General features: G+C 40.7%; 1 protein-coding gene across 7 annotated transcripts in view; it reads right to left on the reverse strand.

Annotated features, from left to right (window-relative positions):
* The window catches only part of DCAF1 (DDB1 and CUL4 associated factor 1), an 82700-nt gene that overhangs the window by 54072 nt on the left and 14318 nt on the right, over nt 1-14310 (reverse strand). For all 7 annotated transcript variants that reach the window (XR_016036138.1, XM_055413919.2, XM_055413918.2 and 4 more), the window contains 3 exons: nt 12173-12249; nt 10045-10118; nt 7345-7458 (listed from right to left, as the gene is read on the reverse strand). Coding sequence is in view for 6 of the 7 variants with exons in the window: in XM_055413919.2 (XP_055269894.1) it covers nt 7345-7458; nt 10045-10118; nt 12173-12249 (265 nt within the window). In the remaining variant the exon portion in view is untranslated. The remainder of the gene's footprint in view (nt 1-7344; nt 7459-10044; nt 10119-12172; nt 12250-14310) is intronic.

The following is a 14310-nucleotide window of genomic DNA, read 5'->3' on the forward strand; positions in this document are numbered from 1 at the left end:
ACCCGCGGTTGCCAAGGAGGGCGGGTAGAGGGAGCAGGAGGGACTGGGAGTTTGGGGTTAGTAGATATAAACTATAGGAGAAGGCAATGGCACCCCACTCCAATACTCTTGCCTGGAAAATTCCATGGACGGAGGAGTCTGGTAGGCTGCAGTCCATGGGGTCATGAAGAGTTGGACACAACTGAGCGACTTCACTTTCATTTTTCACTTCATTCATTGGAGAAGGAAATGGCAACCCACTCCAGTGTTCTTGCCTGGAGAATCCCAGGGATGGGGGAGCCTGGTGGGCTGCCATCTGTGGGGTCGCACAGAGTCGTACACGACTGAAGCGACTTAGCAGCAGCAGCAGCAGATATAAACTATACGGTCCATAGGGTTGAATAGAGTTGGACTCGACTGAAGCAACTTCACACGCACGCATGCATATTACATTTAGAATGAATAAATAACAATGTCCTAGTGCACAGCAAGGGAACTAGATCCACTCTCCTGGGATATACCATAATGAAAAAGTGTATATATATATATATATATATAAAGAATGTATATATGTGTATAACTGAGTCACCTTGTTGTATAGCAGAAATTAACATAACACTATAAATTAACTATACTTCTACTAAAAAAAAAAAGCAGCAAGCATAAACAGGAAAAAATAAAACAAACTCTTGTGTCTCCTGCATTGGCAAGCAGATTCTTTACCACGAGTGCCACCTGGAAAGTCCTAAAGTTTTTCCAACATCTCTAACATACAAGCCAGCAAACTTTTTTAATAGTAGTTCAAACAGAATCAACTTAGTAAGTTGCAACCAGCTTTTAAATAAAGAAATAAAACAAAAGTATAAGGACACATTGCACAAACAGGTAAACAATGTTCAAGAAAACTCACACATACATGGGTTCCAATGTAAAATTAAGATCATGGAGTCTGGTCCCATCACTTCATGGCAAATAGATGGGGAAACAGTGGAAACAGTGACAGACTTTATTTTGGGGGGCTCCAAAATCATTGCAGATGGTGACTGCAGCCATGAAATTAAAAGACACTTGCTCCTTGGAATAAAAGTTATGACCAACCTAGACAGCATATTAAAAAGCAGAGACATTACTTTGCCAACAAATGGCCGTCTAGTCAAAGCTATGGTTTTTCCAGTAGTCATGTATGGATGTGAGAGTTGGACTATGAAGAAAGCTGAGCACCGAAGAATTGATGCTTTTGAACTGTGGTGTTAGAGAAGACTCTTGAGAGTCCCTTGGACTGCAAAGAGATCAAACCAGTCAATCCTAAAGGAAAACAGTCCTCTATATTCATTTGAAGGATTGATGCTGAAGCTGAAACTCCAATACTTTGGCCACCTGATGCAAATAACTGACTCATTTGAAAAGACCCTGATGCAGGGAAACACTGAAGGCAGGAGGAGAAGGAGATGACAGAGGATGAGATGGTTGGATGGCATCACCAACTCGATGGATATGAGTTTGAGTAAACTCCAGGAGTTGGTGATGGACAGGGAGGCGTGGCGTGCTGCAGTCCATGGGGTCGCAAAGAGTCAGACATAACTTAGCGACTGAACTGAATGTAAAATTACCATCAAACTCTAGGACTGGGCTGCCTCAGGCCAAACTACAGGGAGCGAACACAGCCCCACCCATAAGCAGGAAATTAGACTAAAGATTTACTGAGCATGGCCCTGCCTACTGGAACAAGACCCTGTGGTTCCCCACAGCCGGTCCCTCCTATGAGAAGTTTGCACAAGCCTCTTATCCTCATTCATCAGAGCACAGACAGAATGAAAATCACAATCACAGAAAACTAACCAAAATGATCACAGCCTTGTCAGTGAAACTATGAGCCATGCCACGTAGGGCCACCGAAGACAAACAGGTCAAGGTGGAGAGTTCTAACAAAACGTGGTCCACTGGAGAAAAAACTGGCAAACCACTTCACCATCATTGTCTTGAGAACCCCATGAATAGTATGAAAAGGCAAAAAGATATGACACTGAAAGAGGAACCCTCCAGCAGGTCAGTAGATGTCCAATAAGCTACTGGAGAAGAACGGAGAAATAGCTCCAGAAGGAATGAGGAAGCTGAACCAAAGCGGAAACGACGCCCAGTTGTGGATGTGTCTGCTGGTGACAGAAAAGTTCAATGCTATCAAGAGCAATATTGCATAGGAACCTGGAATGTCAGGCCCATGAATCAAGGTAAATTGGAAGCAGTCAAACAGGGGATGGCAAAAGTGAACATTGACATTTTAGGAATCAGTGAACTAAAATGGATGGACTTAATTCAAATGACCACTATGCCTACTGTGAGCAAGAATCCCTTAGAAGAAATGGAATAGCCCTCATAGTCAATAAAAGAGTCCAAAATGCAGTACTTGGGTGCAATCTCAAAAATGACAGAATGATCTCTGTTCATTTCCAAGGCAAACCATTCAATATCACGGTAACCCAAGTCTATGCCCCAATCAGTAATGCCGATGAAGCTGAACGGTTCTATGATGACCTACAAGACCTTCTAGAACCAACACCCAAAAAAGATGTCCTTTTCATCGTAGGGGACTGGAACGCAAAAGTAGGAAGTCAAGAGATACTGGAGTAAAAGGCAAGTTTGACCTTGGAGCACAAAATGAAGCAGGGTAAAGGCTAACAGTTTTGCCAAGAGAACACACTGTTCATAGCAAACACCCTCTTTCGACAACACCAGAGATGACTCTACATATGGACATCACCAGATGGTCAATACCGAAATCGGACTGATATATTCTTTGCAGCTGAAAATGGAGAAGCTGTATACAATCAGCAAAAACAAGACGTGCAGTTGACTATAGCTCAGACCATGAGCTCCTTAATGCAAAATTCAGGCTCAAATAGAGGAAAGTAGGGCAAATCACTAGGCCATTCAGTTCAGTTCAGTTTAGTCGCTCAGTCGTGTCCAACTCTTTGCAACCCCATGAATCACAGCACGCCAGGCCTCCCTGTCCATCACCAACTCTCGGAGTTCACTCAAACTCATGTCCATTGAGTCGGTGATGCCATCCAGCCATCTCATTCTCTGTCATCCCCGTCTCCTCCTACCCCCAATCCCTCCTAGCATCAGAGTCTTTTCCAGTGAGTCAACTCTTCGCATGAGGTGGCCAAAGTATTGGAGTTTCAGCTGTAGCATCAGTCCTTCCAATGAAAACCCAGGATTGATCTCCTCTAGAATGGACTGGCTGGATCTCCTTGCAGTCCAAGGGACTCTCAAGAGTCTTCTCCAGCACCACAGTTCAAAAGCATCAATTCTTCGGCCATTCAAGTATGACCTAAATCAAATCCCTTAGGATTATACAGTAGAAGTTACAAATAGATTCCAGGGATTAATCTGATACAAAGTACCTGAAGAACTATGGACGGAGGTGGTGACTACTAAAACCATCCCCAAGAAAAAGAAATGCAGCAATACAAAATGGTTGTCTGAGGAGGCCTTACAAATAGCTGAGAAAAGAAGAGAAGCAAAAGACAAAGGAGAAAAGGAAAAATATACCAAACTGAAAGGAGAGTTCCAAAGAATAGCAAGGAAAGATAAGAAAACCTTCTTAAGTGACCAATGCAAAGAAACAAAGGAAAATAAGATACTGGGAAAGACTCGAGATCTCTTCAAGAAAATCAGAGATACCAAGGGAAAATTTCATGCAAAGATGGACAGAAATGGTATAGATACAACAGAAACAGAAGATATTAAGAAAAGGTGGCAAAAAATACACAGAGCTATACAAAAAGGTATTAATGACCCTGATAACCAAAATGGTGTATCACCCACTTAGAGCCAGACATCCTGAAGAATGAAGTCAGGTGGGCCATAGAAACATTACTACTAACAGAGCTGGTGGAGGTGATGGAATTCCAGCTGAGCTATTTCAAATCCTAAAAGATGATGCTGTGAAAGTGATCCACTCAATATGCCAGCAGATTTGGAAAATTCAGCAGTGGCCACAGGACCGGAAAAGGTCAGTTTTCATTCCAATCCCAAAAAACAGGAATGCCAAGGAATGTTCAAACTACCACACAATTGCACTTATTTCACATGCTAGCAAAGTAATGCTCCAAATTCTCCAAGCAAGGCTTCAACAGTACATGAATGAAGAACTTCCAGATGTACAAGCCAGATTTAGAAAAGGCATCAAATTGCCAACATACATTGGATCATAGAGAAAGCAAGGGAATTCCAGAAAAACATGAACTTCTGTCTTACTGACATTGCTAAAACCTGACTGTGTGGATCACAACAAACCATGGAAAATTCTTAAAGAGATGCGAATACCAGTCAGTCCACCTTACCTGCCTCCTGAGAAACCTGCATGCAGGTCAAGAAGCAACAGTTAGAACCAGACATGGAACAAAGACTGGTTCCAAATTGGGAAAGGAGTACATCAAGGTTGTATATTGTCACCCTGCTTATTTAACTTACATGCAGAGTACATCAGAGTACATCATGCGAAATGTCGGGCTAGATAAAGCACAAGCTGCAATAACCTCAGGTACACAGATGACACTACCCTAATGACAGAAAGCAAAGAGGAACTAAAGAGCCTCTTGATGAAGGTCAAAGAGGAGAGTGAAAAAGCTGGCTTAAATCTCAACGTTCAAAAAACTAAGATCATGGCATCCGGTCCCATCAGTCCCATCACTTCATGGCAAATAGATGGGGAAAAAGTATAAACAGTGACAGAATTTATTTTCCTGGGCTCCGGATGTCTGCTGACAGTGACTGCAGCCATGAAATTAAAAGACGCTTGCTTCTTGGAATGACAAACCTAGACAGCTTATTTAAAAGCGTAAACATTACTTTGCTGACAAAGTCAGATCTATGGCTTTTCAAGTATCTATGTACAGATGTGAGAGTTGGACCGTAAAGAATGCTGAGCACTGAAGAATTGATGCTTTTGAACTGTGGTGTTGGAGAAGAGTCTTGAGAGTCCTTTGGATGGCAAAGAGATCAAACCAATCAATCCTAAAGGAAGTTAATCCTGAATATTCATCAGAAGCACTGATACTGAAGCTCTAATACTTTGACCACCTGATGGGAAGAGCTGACTCACTGGAAAATACCCTGATGCTTGGAAAGACTGAAGGCAAGAGGAGACGACTGTAAGACTATACCTAACATTACTAACTAAACCGATAATTGCTGGAAATAATTATCATCCTGCTATGCCATGATAATACTATGTAAGTTCTTCTGCCACTTTAAAGTCAAGTTCCCTTCAAACAACAACTCAGAACCACAGAGCTCACATGCCACAACTAAGACCCGGCACAGCCAAATAAAATAAGTAAGTAAATAAAAATAAATATTTTTTAAAAACTACAATGACGTATCATCTCACAAAGGTCTGAACAGCCATCATCAAAAAATCTATAAAGTATAAATGCTGGAGAGGGTATGGAGAAAAGGGAAATCTCCTACATTGTTGGTAGGAATGTAAATTGGTACAGCCACTATGGAATATGGAGGTTCCTTAAAAAACTAAAAATAGAGCTGTCATATGAACCAGCAATCCCACTCCTGGATACATAACCAGAGAAAACCGTAATTCAAAAGGACACCCACAGTGTGATGCAGCACTATTTACAATAGCCAGGACATGGAAGCAACCTAAACATTCATCAACAGAGGAATAAATAAGATGTGGTACATGTATACAATGAAACATAACTCAGTAATAAAAAGGACTAAAATAATGCCATTTGCAGCAACATGAATGGATCTAGAGACTGGCACACAGAGTGAAATAAGTCAGTATAAAGATAAGGATATAACATAGCTTATATGTGGAATCTAGAAAAATGGTACAGATGAACTTATCTGCAAAGCAGAAATAGAGTCACAAATTACAGATGTGGAAAACAAACTTATGGTTACCAAGGAGGAAAGGGGAAGGTGAGATGAATTGGGGGACTGGGATTGACATATATACTATATGACATGTTCAGTTCAGTTCAGTCGCCCAGTCATGTCCGACTCTCCGTGACCCCATGAACCACAGCACGCCAGGCCTCCCTGTCCATCACCAACTCTCGGAGTTCACTCAAACTCATGTCCACAGAGTCGGTGATGCCACCTAGCCATCTCATTCTCTGTCGTCCCCTTCTCCTCCCACTCCCAACCTTTCCCAGCATCAGAGTCTTTTCCAGTGAGTCAACTCGTCGCATGCGGTGGCCAAAGTATTACAGTTTCAGCTTTAGCATCAGTCCTTCCAATGAACACCCAGGATCGATCTCCCTTAGAATGGACTGGTTGGATCTCCTTGCAGTCCAAGGGACTCTCAAGAGTCTTCTCCAACACCACAGTTCAAAAGCATCAATTCTTCAGCGATCAGCCTTCTTCACAGTCCAACTCTCACATCCATACATGACCACGGGAAAAACCATAGCCTTGAAGCTACTGTATCGCACAGGGAACTCTACTCAGTGCTCTGTGGTGACCTAAATGGAAAGAAAATCTAAAAAAGGGTGGCTATATGCATACATATAATTGATTTATCTTGCTGTACAACAGAAACTAACACAACATTGTAAAGAAACAATTTTTAAAAATTTTTTAAATTAAAAACAAAATAAGAGTTTGGATTGGATCAAAAATCCATTCTAAAAACATACGATCTTAAGATTTTAAAAATATTGTACACACAAGCAGCAAGTACTATTTAAGTACTCACTAAAGAGTTACTTTAATTTTTTCTTGTTTTCTTAAGTTTTTATAATATAGATTACTACTATAATAAATAAGAAAAAACTGTAACAATTATTTTAATAAAGAAAAATCAAACAGAGCACCATTCAATTAAATAATAAAATGATGGGACTTCCCCCCGGTGGTCCAGTAGTTAAGAACCCACCAAGCAATGCAGGGGATGCAGGTTTTATCCCTGATCAGGAAACAAAGGGGTTCTGTGGTGGCTCAAACAGGAAAGAATCTGCCTGCAATGCAGGAAACCCAGGTTCAGTCTCTGGGTTGAGGAGATCCTCTGGAAAAGGGAATGGATCCCCACTCCAGTATTCTTGCCTGGAGAACTCCATCAACAGAGAAGCCTGGCAGGCTACAGTTCATGGAGTGGCAAAGAGCCCGACACAACAGAGCAACTAACACACACACACAAACAGGAAACTAAGATTCCACATGCTGCAGAGCAACTAAGCCCGAGAGTCACAACTAGAGAGTCCGTGCGCTGCAACAGAAGGTCCCACATGACGCAACAGGGGCCCCACGCACCACAGCTAAGACCGGACGCAACCAACGAATAAACACTTTTTTTGAAAATTTAATAAAACAATGACTTTTCTTTTTAGTAAGTACCTTTTCTTGAAAGACAACAGCAGTTTCCAGCCCGGGCATGATGTCCAGTAGGAGTCTGCAAGCTGCAGTGTTTAAAGGGGGCTCTCGGCTTGTCATCACATATGCATTCACCAGCTGTAAAGAAGAGCGATACTTTTCATCTGAAACTCAACCCAATCAAATTAATGAAATCTAATAAATCCATACCATATTCCCATAGCTTGCCTAAAGAATATTAAAGAAGACTGTAAGACTATACCTAACATTACTAACTAAACCTATAATTACTGGAAATAATTATGATCCTGCTATGCCATGATACCATACAAGTTCTTCTGCCACTTTAAAGTCAAATTCCCTTCAAACAACAACTCAGCAACCACAGAAATTAAAACTCAAGAGTTATCACAAAAAAATCACCTCCTATCCTTATACTTTTTCAGAATAAAACAGGGCAAGACAAGCCTCCCCTCACCCCTCCCTGATTCTTGACAATGATTATAACTTTGAGTTTTATATCTTATATAAATATATTAATAATGCTTTATTTTTGGCACTCATCAGATAAAAAAACACTGGATCTCTAAGTGGCACTGTGCTGTTACTAGATATACAATATGGGTAAGACACAGTCCCATCACCAAAAGGTTCAAAATCCAAGAAAGGTGACAGCTGGGAAAAACAAGTATCATAAGTACAGGATGCTACAGAAGCCTGGAGGAGATCATAAACCTTGCAAAGGAATCAGAAAAAGCTGCAGAGAGGAAGGGGTTTCCAAGCAAAAACATGAAGGACAAGGAGGAACAGCTAATGAGGGGTGAAAAGGAAAGGAGGCAAAGGGCAAGAACTAAAAATTGAAAGAACAAAGGCCATGACTAACAGGTTTACAAACCAAAATAAGAAATTTAAAGTTCATCGTGAGAGCAATAGGAAACCACTAATGCATTTTAAGGAAGACAGTGAGTGCCATGATCACTTTTTGCATTTGATAAAGAATGGGTTGGAGGAAGACAAGATAAGAAGAGAAACCAATTAAGAGGCTATTGCAGTACCAAGAGACATATGGTGGTGGTTAGCCTAAGGTCTGGGAACAAGGGCAGAAAGAAATTGAGGGATTCGTGAAAGGCTAAGGGGTAGGGCCAGTCCATTCTAAAGGAGATCAATCCTGGGTGTTCATTGGAAGGACTGATGTTAAAGCTGAAACTCCAATACTTTGGCCACCTCATGCGACAAGTTGACTCACTGGAAAAGACTCTGATGCTGGGAAAGGTTGGGGGCAGGAGGAGTAGGGGACGACAGGGGATGAGATGGCTGGATGGAATCACCAACTCGATGGACATGAGTTTGAGTGAACTTCAGGAGTTGGTGATGGATGGGGAGGCCTGGCAGGCTGTGATTCAAGGGGTCGCAAAGAGTCGTACATGATTGAGTGACTGAACTGAACTGAAGGGGTAGGGACCCATAAGACCTATAACTTCAGTGAATAAGAGAACTTAGAGGAACAGAGGGGGCTTTCCAGGTGGCGCCAGTGGTAAAGAATCAGGAGATGCCAATGCAGGAGACTCAAGAGATGCAGGTTCGATTTCTGGGTTGGGAAGATCCCCTGGAGGAGGAAATGGCAACCTGCTCAAGTATTCTTGCTGGGAAAAATCCCAAGGACAGCGGGCTACAGTCCATGGGGTTGCAAAGATGAGTCAGACATGACTGAGCATGCACACACACTAGAGGAATAAAGGAACTTCTAGTTGGTTAGGAAAGGCCACCATTACTGAGCTAGAGAATGAGAGAAACAGACTTCGGGGCAAGCAATTAGACATCCAGAACTCAAGGTGCCTGTGGGAAATATCCATGTGGGGATTAGAAGGAAAGCTGGAAGTGACCTGAAGCAGAGGAGAGATACCAGTGAAAGAGAAGTAAAACTGAGAATTAATACAGATAGTAACTACTGAGCCCTCATGTGCCAGGTTCTACACCAAGCACTTTTCAGACTTAATTTCATTCAAGGATTACAAAAATATTTTAAGGCTAATAACTATCATCCCCATTTTATAGATTAGGGAAATAAAGCTTGGAGAGGCTTAAGCTGCCAAAAGATCAAAATGTCAAAGAAGAGTAGAGCTGCATTTAAACCCCAAACATGGACCCCAAAGTCCATGCTCTCAAGTATCATGCTATTTGCCTCCAAAAACAAACGTAATTATTACTATGAATTATTACTATGTTGAGGAGCTGTAATACATACTTTTTTCTCCTCATTTACTCAACAGACCCGAGTTAAATAACTCAGGTTATTTACCTTTCTTTCCTCCCTTCACATGTCCAGTGCACGGCATGCACACATACAGTGTGCACACCCACAGTGTCAGTGCAGAAGCATGCTGCCCACATCACTCTTAATTTTTGTATTCAGGAATCCAAGAGAACGTCTATATTCTCAAGTTCAAAATCATCTCACTTCAGTATGAGTATAGATGCCTTGAGAACCCTCATCAATATGCAACTGAACACCAAAGAGAAACTACCCTGGCCATAGCCAGGACTTTGGTAATAGAGAAGTCCATAATTAGTCTTATTTCACTGAAGCAATACCAGATTAAAAAATCTATCCACTCTGTTCCCAACTCTGTCAAGGCCTCAGGAGAAAGTAGACTATTTACAGAAAAATAAAGGTACAGCATCTGTTGATGATAATCTCTGGAGAAAAGTCAGAAGCAAACCTACTGCATTCATGAAATCATCATTCTTGAAGAGTATTCTCAGCAAGTGGCCCAGCATACACTCTGGATCAGCTCGACCTGCCGGAAGAAGAGGGGAGGAGCAAAGGAATGAGTAAGTCATCCCAGTTAAGCAGCTCAGGCCTCTGGAAAGGAACCAGGGTGGTTCTAAGTACCATTAAAAGGCCAGCAAAAATTAACAGAAACGAAGAAAAGACTTTCCTGATGAACTAGATCTCATAAGAAGCATTCTTTAAAACTAAAAATGACAATAAAAAAAATCAAACACTGGTTTCTAACCTTCCCATCTCCCAGTATACTGTCTAAAAATCAAGGCCAAATTAAACAAACGAGCACAAGACCCAGACCAGCGTCACTCAGAGTATACAAGGTCTATGGAACAATCATAAAGGATCCTAAGAGAACGAAACGCCTGACCTCCCAAAGAGAAAAAGGAAGGAAGCATAGCTTCTCTTGATGGGTGGCCTGGAGAAAACAGCCTCCAAGTCCAGTCTCTCAGCAATAATGCCGACAGCAGCAGCATGTCCTCAAACCTGTAACAACAGGCCAGGTTTAAGGGCGGGGGGGGGTCCCAACCAAGCAATCACCAATGCTAAAGTAAACTGGGTCTTCTTAACTTCTGAGCTCCTAGAAAATAGAAAGGTCAGGAACCCAGGATTTACTCAATACATAGCCTAAAAATGAAAGAATTCGCTAATCGTGGGGAAAATTATTGGTTTGCTTTTAAAACAGGTATCATCTATTTTATTCAATTTTCCTTTCAGAGTGGCAAGTTTAGTCAAAGGATACAGTTTTGGATGAAGATATAAGTTGCTGATAAAAAGTTTTTACCAAGCTGTGATTAATACCCCAAAGTAATTTCACAAAACAGAAGTTAGAAAATGGCATCAGAAAAACAAATCTGGACCTCAGATTACCTTTCTCTGTTTATAAATGAAACTAAGACCCTTATTTTTTTTAAAAAGAAACTATGCCTAGTGACAAATATGTTTTAATATAAGAGGCAGGGAGGAAATAAATTGTCTTTAAATCTCTACTGAAAAAAGGCATTCTTCTCTCCCTTCTTCCTTGTTACCATTTCATCCTTTCCAAGGCAACGTCACTAAGCATGATCATCTCTTTTAATTCTTTTCACAATCCCATAAATTAACTTAATTTCTTTTTACTTTCCCACTTTTTCTTGCTCTTACTGCCTTACTGAAGTTGGGAGTTCAATAAGCAAATAGTTCTCAAAGTCACAAGTGGGGATATCTAGGAAAAGAGCAGTAAGTAACATCACATAATAACCACTCAATCTGAAATGCCTAGCTTACTCACATTTGGGAATAAAAGTCTAAGAAACAGAAGTATAACACCGGTACATTCCAGTGGAATGTACAATGTTCTTATTTTTATTAAGTTCTACTCATTCTCACTGTTTCTCCAGTTACAAGATCTCAGTCTCTTCTCTTCAAAAAGAACTGTTTCTGGTTTGATAAAGAGAAAATTTATATGCAGCGTGGACCCATACAACTTAAGTTGTGCCCCCTGGTAATCTACCTTCGAACATAAAACGGCAGTCTCAAGTCCCACACAGTTCTGTATTGTAGCAAATTCCATGCCAAAGCAGGCTGGGTCTTCATGGCTCACTGACCCAAAAGAAAACCACATTAACCTGGGGTAGCATATTTTAGCTACTGGAACATTTAAGTAGACACCAAGAAGTCCATTTATTATTCAAGGTTCCAAGTATCAATTTCATAACTAAAAGGCATTAAATGCATTTTCAACCACATTTCCCCATTAGTAGAAAGATAATTATCGTTGTTAGAAAGATGAAGGCACACAGAGTATAACATCTTTTGGTTCAAAAGTCAAAAAGAGAGAACATTTTTTTCTTTTTAAATCTTTGTAATCATTTCAACTAATACGGTATATCTATATAATCCAATTCCTTTAAGTACTTGATAAATATTAAAAATATTTCCATTTTCCCAGGAATTTATTTTTCCTTGCTGCCCCCACCTTGAGCAATATTTTAAGAAATTCTATTTCAACTGAAAAATAGTCCTTACAGTAAACAATTTTCTTTTGTAAGAAAATTAGAGCCAGAATTAAGAAAACACAGATCTCACCAGGATGCCGATCATCAAATGGGTCTGGATCCCCCTTACGATATTCTTCAGTTTCTTTTTCAATCAATTCAGACATCCTAAGACAAAGGGAAGACAAGGTCAACTCTAGACAAGCATACAAAAAAAAAAAAGTACCACCACCTACAATAGTCAATGCAACAGTCAAGGTACAAAATAAAAGCAAAAAATTAGAAAGAGGGTGTTGTCCTGACAAACATAAAGACCTAACCAACCATCTCATAAAACAACTTCCACTCCCAAATTCATTCTTCTCTCCAACTCTCCTGTCTCAAAAAACAGCATTACTATCCCCTCAGAAGCCAAAAACCCAGGAGACATCCTTAAAGCCTTCCTTTTTCTCCCATTCCCCACTGCAGTAATTCTTACTAGCTCTACCTACAAAATATCTCCTGACTTCAATCATTTCTTTAAGTCTAGACCAGAAATGTCCAGACCATACTGTTTTGGACTCTCTACTCTCAAAACAGTAGACTTCAGACCTCTTCTACTGTTTTTGACTTTGTTCAAATTACTTACCCTCTCTGTGCCTAACCTGTAATATGAGGATAACAGTGCCTATCTTAGAGTTTCCCTGAGGTTTAAGTTAATATATATGTACTCTGCTTAGAACAGAGCTTGACAACAGAGCTACTTAGGTGTCGTTCCTATGAAAACTGTGAATCAAAAGCGGGGGTTCATGAGGGAGGGGACATATGTATACTTACGGCTGATTCATGCGGATATATGGCAGAAACCAACACAATATTGTAAAGCCATTATCCTCCAATTAAAAATAAACAAATTGGGGGGAAAAAAAGAACAAATAGGGGCTCCTTCAATGGCTTAGTGGTAAAGGATTCACCTGCAAATGCAGGAGACATGGGTTCATCCCTGATCCAGGAAGAACCCACAAGGTCCCAGAAGACTCGGAGCAACTATAAGTCCATGCGCCACAATTATTGAGCCTGGAAGCTGCAACTACTGAACCCATGTGCCCTAGAGCTGGTACAACCCAAGCGAAGCTCACATGCTGCAATGAAGACCCAGCACAGCCAAAAATAAACAAACAATAAAATTATTATTTAAAAAAAAAAGAAAACCAGTTAATTTAAGGCAGATACTGATGTGATGCAGCAGGAGGGAGCCTTCTGGAGGTAGTTCTCAAGTTCTATAACTTGAGCTAGGTGATGATTTTACAAGTAAGGAATCCATCAGAGCATCATACAACACACAGTCATCGCTTGGTATCTGTAAGGAATTGGTTCCAGGACCTCCCAGGGACACTAAAATCCTCTGTCAAGTCCTTTACATAAAAATGGCATAATACAGTTGGCCCTCCACATTCACAGATTCAAGCAACCATGGGTCAACTATAAATTACTGCACTAGCCAAAATGTTCACTCAGGTTTTTCTGTAACCTCTTACAGAAAATACTGTACGAAATAACCAGTGAACTAACAGACCCACAATTTGGAGGATGGTAGGCATTTTGCCCCTATCTAAAACATACTTTTAACTTATCCCACTGTATCTTTAAATTCTCAGTCTAACCTTGAAGATGTTTTTAACGATCTTGCTCCATGTAATTTTAGCTTCCATTCCTAACTTATTCCATTCCATTCCTTATATTCACCTCCACTCTAATGGAGCCCATTTCCTCCCTGCCACAGAAACATGCCCAGTTCATTCTCCCCTAGATAGATACCCTTTTCAGTCACATTTTCACTTTTCCTAGAAAACCTTGTCTTCTTTGCTTTTCATCAATATATATTCTCTACCAACTTTCAAGCCCCTGTTCCAAGGAACCTTTATCACATCCTATATTGGAAAGCCCACCGGATGATCTGATAGAGTGCCTGATGAACTCTGGACAGAGGTTCATGACATTGTACAGGAGACAGGGACCAAGACCATCCCCATGGAAAAGAAATGCAAAAAAGCGAAATGGCTGTCTGAGGAGGCCTTACAAATAGCTGTGAAAAGAAGAGAAGCGAAAAGCAAAGGAGAAAAGGAAAGACACAAGCATCTGAATGCAGAGTTCCAAAGAATAGCAAGGAGAGATAAGAAAGCCTTCCTCAGTGATCAATGCAAAGAAATAGAGGAAAACAACAGAATAGGAAAAACAAGAGATCTCTTC

This window comes from Moschus berezovskii, chromosome 24, assembly GCF_049115385.1.
Source record: "Moschus berezovskii isolate FMDL1 chromosome 24, NW_MosBer_1.0, whole genome shotgun sequence".
Taxonomy (NCBI): Eukaryota; Metazoa; Chordata; class Mammalia; order Artiodactyla; family Moschidae; genus Moschus; species Moschus berezovskii.